This window comes from Canis aureus, chromosome 9 (assembly GCF_053574225.1).
Source record: "Canis aureus isolate CA01 chromosome 9, VMU_Caureus_v.1.0, whole genome shotgun sequence".
Lineage (NCBI taxonomy): Eukaryota > Metazoa > Chordata > Mammalia > Carnivora > Canidae > Canis > Canis aureus.
This window is the reverse complement of record NC_135619.1, coordinates 71,587,682-71,607,369: the sequence shown is the minus strand read 5'-3', so window position 1 is coordinate 71,607,369 and position 19,688 is coordinate 71,587,682. Positions and strand designations below refer to the sequence as shown.

The 19,688-nt window shown below is 41.1% G+C and overlaps 1 protein-coding gene across 4 annotated transcripts in view; it reads right to left on the bottom strand.

Annotated features, from left to right (window-relative positions):
• Positions 1-19,688, bottom strand: part of EML1 (EMAP like 1) — a 189,301-nt gene that overhangs the window by 69,593 nt on the left and 100,020 nt on the right. For all 4 annotated transcript variants that reach the window (XM_077910576.1, XM_077910577.1, XM_077910578.1 and 1 more), the window contains exon 2: positions 8,583-8,765. In XM_077910576.1, the coding sequence (XP_077766702.1) occupies positions 8,583-8,765 (183 nt within the window). The remainder of the gene's footprint in view (positions 1-8,582; positions 8,766-19,688) is intronic.

The following is a 19,688-nucleotide window of genomic DNA, read 5'->3' as shown; positions in this document are numbered from 1 at the left end:
AAGAAGTACTATCTGTGGGGCTCTTGGGTGGCTCAGTTGGTGAAGCCTCTGCCTTCAGCTCATGAATCCAGGGTCCTGGGATCAAGCCCCATGTAGGGCTCCCTGCTCAGAGTAGAGTCTGATTCTCCATCTGCCCTTCCTACCACTCGTGCTCTCTCAAATAAATAAATAAATAAATAAATAAATAAATAAAATCTTTGAAGAAAAAAAAGTACTATCCATGATGATGATATATTTTCAAAACTATAGTTTTGAAATATAGAAATTTGAGTCTAGCAAGTCCAACCTACCAATGCTTATTATTATGAGTTACAACCTAAAGACCAAGCCGCCCTTTTCACTCACATCATAGTAACAACTCAATGTGCAATATCTGGTAAGTAGAATTTTAGAATTTCCCATTAGATTTCAGAATAAATTTAATTACGCAAAGCGTGACATGTATGTGGTTATGTGTAGAAATCCAAAGTCTAATTTTAGCATATCTGGCCATGTGACTCTAGAATTCCTAATTATCCATTTATTTAATTTTGGTTTTTTAGAGAAAAAGAGAGAGAATCCCAAGCAGACTCCACGCCCAGCACAGAGCCTGCTGAGGGGCTTGATCTCATGACCCCGAGATCATGACCTAAGCTGAGATCAAGAGTTGGCTACTTGGGGCAGCCCGGGTGTCTCAGCAGTTTAGCGCTGCCTTCAGTCCAGGGTGTGATCCTGGGAACCGGGGATTGAGTCCCACGTCAGGCTCCCTGCATGGAGCCTGCTTCTCCTTCTGCCTGTGTCTCTGCCTCTCTCTCTCTCTCTCTGTATGTCTTCATGAATAAAAAAAATCTTTAAAAAAAAAAAAAAGAAAAAGAGTTGGCTGCTCAACCGACTGAGCCACCCCGGTGCCCCAACTGGAAGGAATCTATTTATAGGTTTCATGTATTTTTTAAATTTAATTTAATTTAAGTTAATTTAATTTTTAGTAGGGTCTACACCCAGTGCGGAGCCCAATGTGGGGCTTGAACTCAGGACCCTCAGATCAAGACCCTCTAATTATCCATTTCAAAATGTACAAGATGTCCACGTTTGAAACTGGAGGAGGCACACTGCATCTGCTAAGCTGTAAGACAAAGTGGGTAATTACTTAAGTAGCGTGGAAGATCCTGTTGCTGACACCTGGCAAAGTCACACATGCTCTCATCCTCCGACGAGCAGTCCTGTTTCTAGGAATCTGTCTGAGTCTAAGACACACTGGAAACAATGCAAAAATGCCACATGCACAAGCTCAAGCACTGCAGCATCAGCTGTAAAGCCAAAGACCACCCACAGGGACTGGGTGAGCAGACCGTGGGGCTCCTCCCCCCGGGGTGCACTGGGAGAGGAGTAAGGGAGATGTCTCTATGCCGCAGTGAGAAGAGCAAGGTCCCGGACAGTGTGCGGATACATCACTTTTATCTGCTGTGCCGGAAGCCCGAGGACTTACAGCAGATTAAAATCCTAACTCCGCTTACATAATTTTAAAAAGGTCTTAAAATGATCAAACTACACATGAATCAAGTTTTAATATAGCATTGGCGGTCAGATGAGGCTAACCCTGGTATCATGGGTTATTTGAATTCTGGGGCATGGGTCTGGTAATATAAGAATCCTACAAGGCTGAAGAGTCAATATAATGGAAATATATATGGGCAGAAAGGACATTAATGAACTGATTATGAAAAATCATTTATTAACAACCCAAGTGTCCATCAACTGATGAACAGATGAACAGGATGTTGCATCTCTGTGCAACAGAGTATTATTCAGCCGTCAGAAGGAATGACGTATCGACACCTGCTATGGCACGGATGTACCTTGAAGACATGCTAAGTGAGAGAAGACAGCGGCAGAAGGCCCCAGACTGCATGATTCCTTTTATACAAAATGTCCACAACAGTCACATCCACAGAGTCAGTAGATTGATGGTTGGGGGGCGGGGGGCAAGGGGGACATGAAATGCTATAATGGGTATGGACTATCTTTTGGGGTGATGACAATGTTCTGAAATTAGAGAGTGGGGATGGCTGTACAACTTTGTGAACATACTAAAAACCAATGTTTTATACAGTTTGAAAGGGTGAATTTTATGTTCTGTGAACTATATCTCAATAGGCTGCTATAAAGAAGTTATTTATTAGAAAACTGGAAAAATCTGAACGTTGACACAGTATTAAGAAGTTAATTTTTAATGATCAATTTGTGATAAGGGTATTATGGATTTTTTAAAGAGAGAGTCCTTATATCTTAGAAATATATACTGACGGGGAGCCCTGGTGGCCCAGTGGTTTAGTGCCGCCTTCAGCCCAGGGCATGATCCTGGAGACCTAGGATTGAGTCCCACGTCAGGCTCCCTGCATGGAGCCTGCTTCGCTCTCTGCCTGTGTCTCTGCCCCTCTCTCTCTCTGTGTGTCTCTCACGAATAGGTAAATAAAATCTTAAAAAAAAAAAAAAAAGAAATATATGCTGACATATTTATAGATAAAATGATACAATGTTTTGGATTTACCTTAAAATAATCCTAATGGGGTGAGGGAACTAAATCATAGGGGGGATAATAAATAAAACAAAACTGGGAACATGTTGATAGATCATGAAGCCAAGTAAAAAATAAAAGGTATTTTTCTTTCTACTTTTATATACATTTGGACATTTCATAATATAAAGTTTTTTTATTTTTTAAAGATTTTATTTATTTATATCAGAGAGGGGGGTGGAGAGGGGCAAAAGGAGAGGGAGAGAGAATCTCAAGCAGATTCCACGCTGAGGGCACGGCCTGCTGTGGGGCTCGATCTCATGACCCTGAGATCCTGACTTGAGCCAAAATCAAGAGTCAGATGCTTAATCGACTGAGCCAGCCAGGCGCTCCATCATAATATAAAGTTTAAATATAACCCTTCTTACAATCTGGGAAACTGAATATATCTAGTAAACCGTCTCCATAATTCACTAAATAATGCCTGTCTAAACCGGGGATGGCAATTTATGGGAAAAATGAGAGAAACTACAGTGTGTTCCATCTAAAAAAAACCCCAAAGTTATTTTCTGTAATAGAACTGTTTGTAAGGAGCAAGACAAGGAGAAAGCACAGTGTAGGGGAGAGAGGGACACAAACTGTTCTCTAGTTGCAGTTAAACCAGGATAAAGAACTAATTATTTGTTATTTTCATTCCTGGCAGAGACCTTCAAATTCAATTTGTTAGTTGTCCCTCTCTAATAAAATTTGTGAAGGGACCATACATAATATTTCACATGATCATGTGCCAAATAGGATCTACAATATTTGCGACATTTTGCAAATCAAGTTAAACCTTGAGAAGAGAGCCCTCATTTCAAGTTCTTCGGTTATTCCTTTCCTAAGTATTTGGTTTGATTTGAGTAATCTGAATTTAAATAATACTGCTAAGCAAAGCAACATGGATGGTGGAAAGAAGGCATGTCCAGCCAGGCCCTGGGGGCCAGTCCCGGATTTATGTAACCTAGGGTAAATGATCCAATCTCCTAGAGGTTGTTTTCTCATCTGTAAAATGGGCATGATATCAGCTACCTCAAAGAACTGTGGAGAGGTGAAATGGGCCCACATATCCCAAAGATCTATTGCGACGTCCAGCCAATCAATAAATGGTAGCTACAAGAATCATTCTGAATATCAGGAGCAAACGTCAATGTAGCAGAGACTACTGAAGGGCGATCTCTAGCCTGCTTACAACAGCAGTCTCGGAGGCTAAGTCCTGAGACTAGAAGGTTTTGATGTCCGGGAACGGCAGGACCCACTTGCATATGAGCATCTCTACCAGAAGATTTTGGTCATATTTAGTAATTCTCTGATCTGTTATTTAATAGGGTTCTGATTATAACCCATAAAAAAAGTCCGCAAAAGGGTTATCAAGTATGCAACACGCAAGCTGCCAGATTACAGTCAGAACACACAAGCAAAATTTAAAAGGATAAATACGAATTATTCGCTCGTTAATGCATAACAAAGCAGACAATCCCAGATACATGGGACAATGACTATATTTTAATCTACATTTTACATTAAAATCTTATAGCACTCTCCTAGCACTGAAATGGAAATTAGTCATGCATGTATACAATGGGCTTATTATGAATTGCACTCCAAACCATGATTCCTTGTCTTCTTGAGAACACTTGCAAGCCAACTCCAGCCTCCGGACATTTGCTCTGAGCCCTGCTGTTTTTCTCAGTGCAGTGAAGATCAGGGTAAGAGACACACATTTTTAAAACACAAGTTTCTTCTGCTTAGTACACCAGGGAATATTTAGAAACCAACTAAAAAGTATAAAAAAAGAAAAAATCGCAATTTTACCACTCAGGAAAAAAAAAAAACAAACCCACCACCAATCAATGATAACTCTTGGTATACTTCTAGTCTTTTTGCACAGATTTTGTCTGTTCACTTGAATCACACAGTATATACAGTTTTATATCTTGCTTTTGACTCTTAATGCAATGCACAGGCACTTTCCCTGCTGTTACTGATAACGCAAACATTTTTAAAAGATGACACCGTATTCAAGCATATGAAGTGTTGCAGATTTCTGGCCATGTCCCTATAGCTTGCATTCCCTCCATTCCTTTCTATCCATTTATCCTCCAATCTGCATGATGTGGCCACGAACTCTTCTTTGTGAAGCACTCTCCTGTATCTACACCCACAACAGCGATATATAAGGGGATCTTCTCACTGCATTCTGCTAGCCTGCTCCAACCACATCACTGAAAAGACTTTAATATTACCAAGAATTTTTTAAATATGTGCCTTCACAAACTCTGATTCTCCTTTCTCCACGATCTGGCAACCCAAGCTCAGCACACCAAATCTCCTCATCTGAAAGTCAATCTAACAAAAAGAAAGCAAACTTTGCAGGCTGAGGTTCTCTAGAGTTAAGATGCACGACAGGGCAACCAGCTCTCAATATTAAAAAAAAAAAAAAAAAAAAAAGCCAAAGGCAAAAGGGAACAGGAATAACAAAGTTTAGGGGCACCTGGGTGGCTCTACTGGTTATTCATCTGCCTTCAGTTCAGGTCATGATCCTGGGGTCCTGGGATCGAGTCCCGCATCGGGTTCCCTGCTCCATGGGGAATCTGCTTCTCCCTCTCCCTCTGTCATTCTCTCTACTTGTGCTTCCGTTCTCTCTGTCAAATAAATAAATAAAAACTTAAAAAAAAAAAAAGAGTAACAAAGTTTGGGGAGCTTAGGTGGAGACTGGTTAAAAATCCTGGGGACAGGAGAATGTTGCCAAGGAAAAGAGATCTAAGACATAGCTCCCTCTAGATAAACTCTACGTCCACAGGCCCAGCATTTGATAGGTGATAGGTTGGCCACAATCTTCCCCCTGTCTCAGGAAACCATGAACTCAATCTGTTAGTGAATTATCTTTCCCGAGACTGCAGTTCTCACTGTTATGCTACTGAAGTGATACAGAGGATAATAAAAAGTAAGTCAAAGCTGAGAGGTCACGATAACTTTCTTCAGGTAAGTGAAGTACTGTCATGGAAAGGGATTAGAATCCTGATATAAGGCCTCAGAGGCAACACTGGGGCCACTGGGTAGACCCTGCCGTCTACTAGGCAGGGGTGACTGCGGCATAGACATAGCACCCACCACACCCTTACCTTGAGCTGAACCATCCTGAGCACTTTGATAGCTCACTATCTACCAGTGTGGCCTGTTCATGATGGCACATTCCTGTCTCTGAGCAAGCAGCACAAACATATGTGCCCAAAACTCAAAACACTGAACCCAAAGCTTCTCTGACAACACTTAGTGTTTAAAAATCAGAATGCCCTGTGTCCCGTCTACTTCAAGTCTGTATCAGGACGGCAGCCAAAATAATGTAAAGTGATAATAATGTGGCCTTGGGACACCTAAGTGATTTAGTCGGTGAAGCGTCTGCCTTCGGCTCAGGTCATGATCTTGGGGTCCTGGGATCGAGTCCCACATTGGGCTCCCTGCTCAGTAGGGAGTCTGCTTCTCTCTCTCCCACTCCCCCTGCTCATGCTCTTTCTCTCAAATGAATAAATAAAATCTTTAATAATTATTATTAGAATTATAATAATTATTAGAATTATTATAATAATTATTAGAAATTATATATTAAATAATAATGATGATGATGATGATGATGTGATCTTTTACAGCCAAAGGAGGCTTGCCTCCAATTCATCTTGTCTGAAAGATCCCCCAACTGAGCCATGGCTACCGGACCAAGGGCCAGCTCTCCAGCTAGAGATGCATATGCACCCATATGACCCTCTCCAGAAGGGGAGCAGAGACCAGGGCTTCTGACAGGCCCCCTCCGCCCCCTCCTCCCCCTCCCCACCTCTGCCTTCACTGTCCTGTAATTAACTGCTTGGGGAAAACCATGGCCCATTCCATCCAGGGGTTGCCAGCCCGCTCACCAGCTTTCTTACAATCTCTATTCTATATCTTGGGGTGACTCCCAGGCTATCATGCTGATTTACTTTTACTTATTAAAAGAATATTATACAGAAACATTGAATTCACTATGAAAACAAATTATTCTCTTAGAGGAAGTTTCCTGAAAACCAAACTCTACTCTTAACCAGGAAAAGAAAACCCCTTGGCAGGCCTCTTGTATTATTTTTTCCTTCATTTTTTTTTTAAACATAAGTTTTGGAAGTCTGACATTTTATATGAAGCAACAGCTTAGAATGTACCCTTTAGGGTAGAGTAGTCATAGGTTTTATTTTTGGAGAGCTGAGTAGATCAAGAATACCTAAAATAACCTGGTTTCTATTTAAAATTTCCTAATCACTGTAACTTAGGAGAAGAAGAAAACATGATTCACAAGGATTATTCAAGGGGCGCCTGGGTGGTTCAGTCAGTTAAGCATCTGACGTCAGCTTGGGTCCTGATCTCAGGGTCTTGGGATTGAGTCCCGCATCAGGCTCCCTGCTTGGCGGGGAGTCAGCTTCTCCCTCTCCCTCTGCCTCTCCCCCTGCTTGTGCTCTGTCTTTCAAATAAATAAATAAAATCTTGTAAATAAATAAATAAAAAAGATTATTCGAGAGGTAGTGTTACATGGTAACAGATGGCAGCTACACTTGTGGTGAGCAGGGCACATAGAGATGTTAAATCACTATGTTGCACACCTGAAACCAGCGTAACATTGTGTGTCAATTATACTCATAAAAATGATAGGAATCTGCAGATATTGCCTTGCATGTATATCTCACATGGAGCTGGTGATAATTACCCAGAAGGACAAAGAAATAGATTTCTTTCTACAGATATGTGAAGATGTAGCCAAGTACTTGAGAAAAAAGTAACATATGCAACATCAGACAGTACCCTCTCCTGACTCCAAGAAAAACATGGTAACTGTGAAATAATTTGTTAACTCCAAACAACCAAAAAAAAAAAAAAAAGCTAATTTTAAAGGGACATTTACATGCTAGTGTGAACTCAAATGTTTTAACCAAAGGAATTTAACAGCCAAGACGAATTCTATTTTCTAAAGTTAGCCACAAGGAACAGAAATCCTGGCAAAAAAAATGAGCAATGTAAATGGGTTGAAAGTATACGTCGACTATGCCTAGCAGGATAGAAGGCGTTGTACTTCCAAATTTTAAGAAGAAGGTCACTACAAAGTTATTTAAAACACAAATATTGCTTTTTTTACGTTTCACATATAGGGCGCCACGGGGGAAATGAAATGATGATTTAAATTCGCCAGAAACCCACTAGGTACAGAATTCTGTAGTTAAGCTACGTTCTCCTGGGCAGAGCAGGAGAGTCAAAAGAAGTCCGGGTGGCTCAGGGGTTGAGCATCGCCTTCAGCCCAGGGCGTGATCCTGGAGTCCCAGGATCGAGTCCCACGTCGGGCTCCCTGCATGGAGCCTGCTTCTCCCTCTGCCTGTGTCTCTGCCTCTCTCTCTCTCTCTCTCATGAATAAATAAATAAAATCTTAAAAAAAAAAAAAAGAAAGAAACAGGAGGCTGTGCCCAGGAGGGAGGAGCTTACTAGTTACAAGGGGGGCAGTTAGTGATGAATGTGGGGGTTCTGGACTCCTAGAGAAGGGCCTTCTCCCCGCTGGGGCCCTTGGCTCAGAGCTTCGCTGTGGCTCAGCATAACTTTCTCCTGGCCGGGCTGAACTGAACGGTAGCGTGAGCCGTGTACAGTGCAAGAGAGGAGAGTTATCAAAAAGTTTCTAGGTGGAGCAGCCTCCAGGCATCCAAAGATTGTGGGGTTCTTTTGTCCTAGGTTCTCCCTCGCAAGCCACCTCCATTCTAAACTTGATGAACAATTGTTCCCCAGAGTCCACCCTGGATGGTTCCGAGCATTTACCGATCACCCACAGGTGTACGCACCCCCCGGAGCTGGACAGTTCACTAACATCAAGCCCCAAAGGCCTGCCTCGTGTGACGATTCGGGCAGGGCTGGGAGCAGCTCCCTGATGTTCCGAGTCTCCGGTCTCTGTCGGGGTGAGGGGGGGCGGGGTGGGGGGCCTCTGCCAGGGCAAACACCTGCAACGCGAGCGGGTGGCCCGCGGCTCCTGCACATCTAAGGTGCCCACCTTTGGTAGGTCCTTTCCTGTTCAGCACAGCCTGCTGCTCCTCCGTGATGTTCAGCCGCCGAACCACGTCCGCCAGCGCCGACTTGAGCAGCTGGATGTCATCTTCCTGCATCTGGACGCGCTGCTCCAGGGAGGCAATGCGGTCGGTCACCTCCATGCTACTGGCAGCCGAAGCGCTGTCATCTAAACCAAAGGAGAGGAACCAGTGACTCTTCTGTGCTCCCCAGAGAAATCAGACCGACACCCATGCACGAGCACATTGCTAAAACATAACAAGATTTAAAAAAATTTTTTTTTCATAACAAGATTTATAAACGGAAGGCGACTGCTCTTACGCAGAAACCATGGGGCAGCTTTTTACTACCTAGAACTGCTCCGCCTCATTCTGCTACCGTCTTTTCATTCTGTTTGTGCTTTTCATTTCTTTTTAGCTGTGGTTTTATTTGCCATTATACTATTCCAGATACAGGGCAACATAGTTTCTTGCTCATGACGTCAGAGACCTCAAAGCTGGGGTGGGGTGGGGTGCACCCACTTCAATTCTCCTGCATAGCAGAAATCCACTGCGTGGCCTTCTAGCTTTTGTGCCACAGATGCTAGCTGATGGGATGGTCAGATAATCACAGGCCTACACTATCTCCTGAAACCAGTATTACACACTATAAGGTTAACTACCTGGAATTTAAATAAAAACTCAGAAATAAAAAGCTTTCTACGTGATTTCACTGTGGAGTTAAAGTTAAAACTACTGGCTTAATGTATCATCTTTCTCAGGTAAAATAGCTTTAACGCAGCAGTTATCAAATGCTTTGGTCTCAGGACTCCTTTACATCAGCAACAATTACTGAGGACCACAAATAGCCTTTGTTTGTGTAAATTATGTCCATCGATATCTTCCGTATTGAAAATTAAAACAGGCATTTTTTTTTTTAAAACAGGCATTTTATAAATATTTAATCATGACTTATTCAAAAATAACGAAAACATTACATGTTAACACATTTTGTTTTTAAAAAACAAAAAAATTTTAAAAAAGAAAATACTGAATATTCAAAATTTTTCTTTAATGTATGACATATTAGAAAATAACTGGAATTGTTTATGCATTCAATCTGCTGTGATATGTTATTTTTTGTTGAAATATATGAAGAAAATTTGGTCTCATGCTGGCATATAGTAGGGAACGGAGGAAATATTTTAATAGCCTCTTCAGATAATTATGAACAATCTTCCTTGTTAGTCAAAATATGATAGATTGCAATGTTATAAAAGCTGTAATGAGGACCATAAGACCATATAAATAAATTTTGTTACTTCATTAAAAAAAAAAAAACACAACAAGACTTACACTATCTAACAGTCATGCCTGCTAAGGTCTGGCTACTCTGACAAAGCAACACAAGTGGTCAAATCTGTTTGGTGACTATTCCCTTACAGCCACGGCAATCCTAATCTCTCATATAGAATTGCTAGTCACCAATTCCTTATCAAGCCCTCCAGGGTCCCACACAGTCTTCTTGCCTCTGAAACTCATTTCACATCATTCCTCCTTTCACTCTCAGTGCTTCAGCCATACTGACCTCTTTCAACTGCCCTGAGAGTTTTGGTATCTGCTGTTGCCTTTACTTAAAACATTTCTTTTTCTTTCTCTCTATTCTTTTTCTTCCTCTCTTTTCTTTTTCTTCTTTTTTGAGAGAGGCAGGTGAGGGGCATAGGAAGAGGGAGAGAGAGAGAGAATCTTAAGCAGGTTCTACACTCAGCATGGAGCCCAATGCAGGGGCTCAGTCCCACGACCCTGACATCATGATCTGAGCTGAATTCAGCAGTCAGATGCTCAACTGACTGAGCCACCCAGGTGCCCCTACTTGAAATACTTCTCAACAAACTTTTTGCATGATCAAATTCTTCTGTTCTTTTAGTGTCAACTCAAACTGAGCTCTTCAGAGAAACTTCCTTACAACCTTACGTAGGGTTGGTACTAGGATCACCTCAACTTTATTTATTTCTTCCATGGCATTACTGTGCTCCAATGCTCTTATCTCCCAGCTAAAATGTGAGCATCATGGAGTTGCTTCTGCTTCCACATATGACAGACCCCTTTTGGACTGTACCACCCTCCCTGTCCTGCCTGTAGAAGGCAATTTTAAGCCTGGAAATTATACCAGAAAACAACTACTTGAAGGTACTGCAGCAGAGACGCAGGTATATAGACTCTGGTGGGGAATATACACTCACTTGGAAAAACAGACAAGTAAATCCCTTTTGCATGGCTTTTAGTCAGACCTAAGTGGTACACAGTGGGGGTGAGGGTGCATGCGGGAAACCCTGTTGCCATTTTTGTCCTCAGAAAGCCAGGAAGTGAAGTCCAAAAACTGTGAACACTAGAAAGTGGGGAAATCACAGGAGGGACGACACCAGAGGGAGAGTCCCAAATTCTGCCTACTTCAGCCCTGCCTGACCTGGCAATCACACTCATGGAACAGGCTCAAGTATCTCAGCTAACAGCAGAAGATTGAAACTCAGATTAGAGGCCCAAGAAGTAGTTTGCAGTTCAAGTCCAGCCAAGGAAAGTAGCCACTACAATGAAGGAAAGGATACTTCTCAGAGGAAAGTAATAGAATACAAAATCCCCACAACTTACATTCGTAATGTCCAGGATATAATCCAAAACTGCTTAACATGCTAAGAATCAAGAAATGGAACATAGTCTCAAGAGAAAAGAAAATACATTGAGTCCAACTCCAAAATGAACAAAATATTGGAACTAACAAAGAAAATGAGATATTTCCAATGAATGAATATTTCAACAGAGAAGTGGGAAGTATTGGCAGAGAGAGAGAAACAATAAAAAAATGAACCAAGTGGAAGTTCTAGAACTGAAAAATACAATTTCTGAAGTTACAGGTTCACTGACTGGATACAGCTGCATGGCCGTGTTGGAGAAAAGACAAGGAAAGCTGAGCATTGAGCAGAGGAAGTGTCCAGGGTGAAAAACACAGAGAAAATAACTGAGAAAAAAAAATTAACCAAGTCTCTTGGGGATTTCTTAGAGGCTCTCAAACACTCCAGCATATATTACATTGAAATATAAAAAGAAGGAGAACAAGGCAGCAAAAAATATCTGAACTATAAAGGCCCCAAATACCTTAATGTGATGAAGGTAGAAATGTAAAACAACATAAATGCTTAATAAACACCAAACAAAATAAACACAAAGAACCCCATCTCAAGGTATTTCACAATTAAACTGTTGAAAATCAGATTAAGTATACATATTGAAAACAGCAAGAGCAAACTGGTCTTGGGGAAGGACCCTGCAGAGTGGAAGATAGTGGAGCATCTGTAAAGTACTGAATGAAAACAATTTCAATCCAGAATTCTATATCCAGCAAATAGACCCTCTGGCAGTGAAGGCAAAGAAAAAAATAAAAATGAAAAAAAGATAAATGTAAACTGAAATAATTCATTGCCAGAAGCTCTACATTACAAGAAGTACCAAAGGAAGTTCTTCAGGATAAAGGGAAATTATATAAGATGGAAACTCAGAGGGGATCCCTGGGTGGCTCAGAGGTTTAGCACCTGCCTTTGGCCCGGGGCGTGATCCTGGGGTCCCAGGATCAAGTCCCACATCGGGCTCCCAGCATGGAGACTGCTTCTCCCTCTGCCTGTGTCTGTGCCTCTCTCTCTGTGTGTGTCTATCATGAATAAATAAATAAGTAATCTTAAAAAAAAAAAAAAAAGAAACTCAGACACTCAGGAAAGAAGAAAGAGCACCGGAAGTAATAAATACCTGAATGTGTTTAAGACTTTTTTTCCCTTTATATTTTCCTGTTAATATTCTTATAAGCCTTTAAACTGTTGATGATGAAAATTATAACACTGTCTGATGGGATTCATAAGGCATGTACAGGTAATACATACAACTATCATAACATAAAGATGGGGAAGATATGGATCTATGAGGTTTTAATATTTTATGTAAGATTTTAATATTATACATTATTAACTGTAAAGGACCTGTGAAAAGTTCAAGATGTATATTGTAATCCCTAAGGAGCTACTAGAGAATAATGCAAATAAGTATAGCTAAAAAAAAAAAAAAAAAGAAATATTAAATTGAAATTCTATATTCAAATAATCCAAAGGAGGGAAAAGAAGGAGAAAGGAACAGAAAGCAAACAAATAGAAAAAAATTTAAATGATAAACTCAAACCTAACACAGCAATAATTACATTAAATGTTACATTAAAGCAATAATTGCATTAAACACACCAATTAAGGGGTGGCTGGGTGGCTCAGTTGGTTGAGTCTAACTCTTGATTTCAGCTCAGGTTGTGCTTTCAGGGTCCTGGGATTGAGCCCAGTGTCAGACTCCAGGCTCAGTAAGGAGTCTGCTTGAGATTCTCTCTCTCCCTCTCCCTCTGCCCTTCCCCCCAGACTCCTACAGTCATTCTCTCTCTAAAATAAATCTTTAAAAACAACAACACATCAATTAAAAGTCCAAGAATGTCAGGGGGAAAAAAAGCAAGGCCCAACTATCTGCTGTCTACAAAATACACACTTTAAATACAAAGACATAGGTTGAAAGTAAATGAATGCAGAAAAAGACATAGCATGCAAACAGTAAGCATAAGAAGGCTAGAGTGCCAATATTAATAATCAGATATCATAGATATCAAATAAAATATACTACCACAGATAAAGAGGACCATTTCATAGTGAAAAAAGGATCAATTTATCAGAAAGACAAGACAATCATAATAATAGAGGTTTAAAACATATGAAGCAAAAGTAGAATTAAAATGGGAAGTAGACAATTCCACAATTATTCCTGCAGATTTTATCATTCCTATCTCAGCTAATGATAGGACAATTAATTTAAGAAATCAGTAAAGAAACAAAGTTTGAACAGCATTACAAGCCACTTTGACTTCCTGGATATGTATAGACAGCTACACTCAACAATGGCAGTCACATGGTACATTTACTGGGATACATCATGTTCTGGACCAAAAAAACAGACCTGAATAAAGTTAAAGTCTAAAAGAGTATGCTGTTTTAGGACAGTGGCATTAAATTAGACATCAAAAATAACAAGAGAACTATGAAAACTTCTAGTACTTATAAATTAAATAACATGCTTCTTTTTTCTTTAAAGGTTTTATTCATTCATTTATTTGAGAAAGAGCAAGTGTCAGTGGGGGAGGAGGAGAGGGAGAGGGACAAGCAGACTCTGTGAGGAGAATAGAGCCTGACACAGGACTCTATCGCATGACCCTGAGATCATGACCTGAGTAGAAACCAAGAGTCAGATGCCCAAGTGACTAAGCTACCTGGGAGCCCCAAACAGCACTCTTACATAATCATTAAGTTAAAGACCACATCACAGAAGAAATTAGAAAATATTTTTAACTGAATGACAGTGAAGATATATCAAAAGTGTGGGTTGCAGCAAAGGGGGTCTTTGAGTAAAATTAATAGCTTTAAAATCTCTTTATTAGGAAGGGAAAGAATTCTCAAATCAATGATTCTCAGCTTTCACATTAATTGACTAGAAAAAGATGAGCAAATTAAACCAAAATCAAGTAGAAAGAAGGGAAATAACAAAAAGATGAAACCAATGGGCTAAAATATACACAAACAATGAAGAGAATGAATGAAATCAGAAGCTGGCTCTCTGAAAACATCAATAAAATGTAAACTTCATGACAGCAGACATTTTTTCTGCTAGTCTACTGCTCTACCATCCGTCCCACTATGTAACACCTACTAGGAACTCAATAAATATTTGGTAAATGAATAAATAGTTGGGTAAATGTGTATCTCTTATGAAGCATGCATCAAATTAGCTGCTGGGGATACGAAGATGACTGGTTTAATGCAGTTATCACCCTTCAAAAGCTCTCTGTATAGTAGAGAAGACACATGTCCACAAAATTTTAAGACAATTTGATAATGTTATGTAATTAAGGAATATATAAAGTGATAAGTGAGCATAAAATCATCTATGTGGAAAGCAAGAAGAATGGCATTCAGGCAATGGAAACACTTGAAACAAAAACATGGAAACAGGGAAGCATAAGGAATACTCAGATAATCACAGCCTTCGACACTGAAATCTACCATTTTGTAATTTCCGCTTCCTGGATATAAATCTGCCATGCACATAAATTCAGGTTCTATCACCATTCTAGGTAACATACACACAGATATCGTTTGAGTGTGTCTATGGCATTTCTGAGAGAACACCCAACAACCAAGAGAACTCATCAAGCATTCACGTACATGTAAAAGTGCTAAGATCTTATGAAGAAAAAACTGCATAACTCCTTTATAAAATATATCACAGACCTATCTCTCTAAAGAAATCAAACTTGAGGTACAAATTTGCAAATGACCTTTTCACACACTCCTCGCCTTCTAAGAACTACAAACTTCAACCTCTATGCTCCAAATAGAGGATTCATACTGTTTCGGTCGGGAATACTGGTGATTATGTCTTTCTGTCTCTGCCTATGGATAGAGACATATAAACAGCTTTTAAAATCCAACAGTGAGAAGACAAACAACCCAAGTTAAAAATAGGCAAAAGGGACGGGGATCCCTGGGTGGCTCAGCAGTTTAGCGCCTGCCTTCGGCCCAGGGCATGGTTCTGGAGTGCCGGGATCAAGTCCCATGTTGGGCTCCCTGCATGGAGCCTGCTTCTCCCTCAGCCTGTATCTCTGCCTCTCTCAATCTGGCTCTCATGAATAAAAAAAAAAAAATAGGCAAAAGAGGGCACCTGGGTGGCTCAGTGGTTGAGCATCTGCCTTCAGCTCAGGTCATGATCTTGGGGTCCTGGGATCGAGTCCCACATGGGCTCCCAGTAGGGAGCCTGCTTCTCCTTCTGCCTGTGTCTCTGCCTCTCTATCTCTCATGAATTAAAAAAAATAGACAAAGCAGTTGAACAGATACTTTACCAAATGGCAAACAGGTACATGAAAGTGATGTTCAGTGTCCCTGGCCATTAGAGAAATGCAAATTCAAACCACAATGAGATACCACTACACAGCTACTAGAATGGATAAAATACAAAAATACCAACAAAACAAGATGCAGCCAGAATAGAGGGCATGTGAAACTCTCTTACATTGCTGGTAGGCACAGAAGATGATACGCTCACTCTGCAAGGCAGATTTGCTGTTTCTTATACACATAGCTTATGACCTAGCAATCCCCAAATGCTTCCTAGAGAAATGACACCTACATTCATAGAAAGCTTGTACACCAAAGTTGAGAGCAGCTCTATTCATATTTGGTAAAAACTGGAAACAACTCAAATGTCCTTTGACTGATGAATGGATAAGCTGTGATAATCCACAGAATAATAAAAAGGAAAGAACTATTGATATAGTGGTTTGGGTGAATCTTCAGGTTCTATCCTGAGTGCAGGAAGCCAGGCTCCGAAGGTTACACACTGGCTCATTCCACTTAGGTGACAATCTCCAAAAGACAAAACTAGTGAAGGAGCACAGATCAGGGCTGGCCAAGGGTTGGGATGAGGGCACAGCACTAGGAAGTTCTGGGGAAAATGGAAACGTTCTGTATCCTGACAATGGTAGCAATTACTCAAATCTACACTGTATCAAAATACATAGAATTGTCTCCAAAAAGCAGATTTGTTGGACTTTAACATAAAAAATAAAATAACTTTTTTGAGAGTCCAAGGGAGATAAGGTCTGCCCATTGGCTTTGCTGTTACTTGGCTTGTTAAGGTTGGTTGCTATTATACCTTGAGATCTCAGCAAAGAGATAATTCAAGTTGAATACTTGTTGCTCGCTGGAAAGAGCCTGTGTAGCAGCTGTCGCATGGGTGGGGGGTGGGGGGCACTAGTCCATGGCAGACCTAACTGGGAAGGTCTCCAGCCTCAGGAAGAAGTCAGAGAAAGATCTATCAATATCAATTGAGAAAAGCCATCCTAGAGCTAAGTTAGTGTTGGAGAGTACTTGTGGAAGAGGGGTATACTCTAGTCACCAAGAGTGTGGACCCTGGACAGTCAGGTCACCTGGGCTCAAATCTCAGCCCTGCTACTTATGAGCTGTGTGACCTAGGGCAAATTATTTCATTTCCATGCGCCTCAGCTTCCCCATTTGTAAGACAGGGACAAGAACAGTTATCTATCTCAGCAAGTTACACTATTCAAATAGTTAACATACGTAGAGCATTTAGGATATATTTTTGCATATAGTAAATGCTTTATAAATGCAAGCTACCATCAGGCTGCTGTTGTTGTTAGTGTTAGTTATTATTACTGATAAAAATCACCAAAGTTGAGTTTAACATTTCCTTCAAAATTCCTATGTGCTATCTGACCATTGTTATGCAAAATAGCACTGGAAAATTAATTAGAAATTAGCGTTTGGTTAATAGTATGTGTTTTCTAAGTCAGAAAATAATCTGGCATATAGAATCATGCATTTATAGAATGTGGGGGTTGTCTGAGTAGATAGCAGCTGTGAGAGATGGAGCACACTAGCTGTGGGGACGAGCACTGAAAAGGCGTAAGTTGGCTGGTGTCACACCACCTTGCATGGTCAAGCTGATATTATATATATAACAGCATACCAAGTAAGGCAATGCAGGCCTGCTCTGTGTTCTAAAAATTTACAATGCAAACTAGCATCACTATGGCCTCAGTTTGTTCTATAGATGCCTTTCATAAAAGTGCATAAATTAGACTCTATTTTAATTATACTGCCAAATTCATATTAAAAATCCTATTTTAATATTTTAAAAAGAAAAATCCCCAAAACCCAAAGCAGAAAACCTCAATGTCTCCCTTCAAATGCAAATGATTAAAAACTGAAAAGCCTGGTTTGCTTAAGAGAACCTCTATTTGCAAGTCTTGCTGAAGTTGTCCCTGTGACATATTCCCCGTGCTTTGGAAATCCTGCCAGAACCACTGCCCTGACCTGCAATGGAGTCTTCTACTTCTGCTCCTTGGGTAGTTAGTTACTCTCAAGAACAAACTGGAAGGTGTCTTGGCAACAGTGGTCTCTAGTTCTTAACCTTTCTGTGTACAGTAAAGGCCAGTGTTGTTCAAATGACTTCACAAATTCAAATTCAGCTGGCAAAAAACCTGATTGGCATAATGAAAAACTAGACCCAAACCGCTGTCTAATTGACAAAGACCATTTCCAGCTTCTGAACACCTCGCAGGACTCCACCGCACAAGATGGGAGAGTGCATCCAAATTCCATCAAAGAAAACTTTATTCAAATGGGAATCCAGCAGGGGTAACACCTCAGAGAGTCATAAATTTTATCTTGTTTTTATTTTTATTTTTTTAAGGATTTTATTTATTCATGAGAGACAGAGAGAGAAAGGCAGAGACACAGGCAGAGGGAGAAGCAGGCTCCATGCAGGGAGCCCAACGTGGGACTCGATCCTGGGACCCCAGGATCACGCCCTGGGCCGAAGGCGGCGCTAAACCGCTGAGCCACCTGGGCTGCCCAAGTTATAAATTTTAAAGTAACGTTTGTTCTTGTAGTTCCAAAATCTACCCACGGATGTCATCAAGACAATGTTAACAACAGAACTGCTTTATCTTTTTTTCAAAGTTTTTGCATTCTTGTCCAACATCATTGCACTTTGTGGAGTTAGGAGGATGTTTGAAAAAGACCATATTCTTTATGTTTTTCACCTCTTGGGTTTTTTGAACTTCTGTATGAACTGGAACTAGTGGCCGGGGCTGTGGCACCTGTGCGTTTCCTTAGGAAGGCATGTGGATCTGTTTACACATGACAGGTAGAGAGTCCCTTTATCTCAGTATCAGAAAACCGTCCACGCTCAGGCTGCACCAACTGTCGGAATGGGCAAAGGGACAGACAAGATTTAATCTGAGGCAGAACCAAACCCACGCTGGTGTGAGGCCTGTACCGCAGATGTCTTAGCTGGCTAACTGCTCTAAAAGACACCCCGCATCCTCAGCCAGCGGCACATCTCCTCGGGGCTACGGATCCCAGCCTCGTGTCACCATTCTGTCAAGGGCCAAACACGGTTCAGAAAACTAGTCCTCAGGGGAGGCTGACAATCAGTGAACCCTGTTTTGGATTGCCTGGACCCCAAGACTTGAGAAAGAGCATTGCTTTGGGGTTCAAACTGGGGCAGGGCTCAATTCCCAGGTGCATCACTTACTAGCTGTGTAGTCCTGGCAAAGGACCTGAGCACTCTGGCTGTAACACCGCCTGTCTTTGGAAGCTCTCACGAGGATAAATGTTGATGTGTATGAACCCTTAACAGGATGATGGCAAATAGATGCTCAACACAATAGTGGTTTAGCATTACTATAGTTCATTGTTGTTAATCTTAGTGTTTGTAAGAGCAAAAAGCAAACACTGACCATCGGTGAAGTCACCATTAACAACAGATATGTGCAATTTTTGCAAGTATTAGGCAGAGCTTGGTCCACAAGAGAGACCTGCTCTAGAGTGAAAGGGGCCATTTCCGCCTCTGGAGCACCTCCGGTCAAGCTGAGGAAATAGGACATTGAACCTTCAGGTGAGGGAGAGTCCCGTATGTGCCCTCCCATGACAGCACACGATTAGCGGCCAGCGGATGGACCCAGCGTTACATCCACAGCCCTGTCTCTGGCTTGACTCTCATGAGAACTAGTCTAATGCCAGCTTCTGAGTTACAGGAGAGGTCACAGGTCCAGGTAGGCCCTATGTCACTCCTAGCCCCAGAGGCAGAAAGATGACCCAGTGGCTCTGCCTTTACCCTAGATCTTCATGAAGCCATTTGGGTGGATGTGACTTTTGGGTTTAATTACCATTTTACAGTCAAAAGTGGCACAGAAAGATCAAGTAATTTGTCTGTTTTATTCTATTTAAGAGGCGAAGGAAGTGCACTTTGTCCCCTGTTGATAGGATCGTCTCATTATGTAGAGAGAGAAACAGACTCTTGACTCTGAAATGTTGTTGGTGTTTGAGTAACGCTCTTGGAGGTCAAAGGGGGACTATTATACTTTTCAAGGTTAATTTGGAATCTGTCCCCTTTATCTTGAGATGTTCTCTCTTTTCTTTAATCATTTAAAACAGTAAGGATAGCACCAAAGCAATAACACC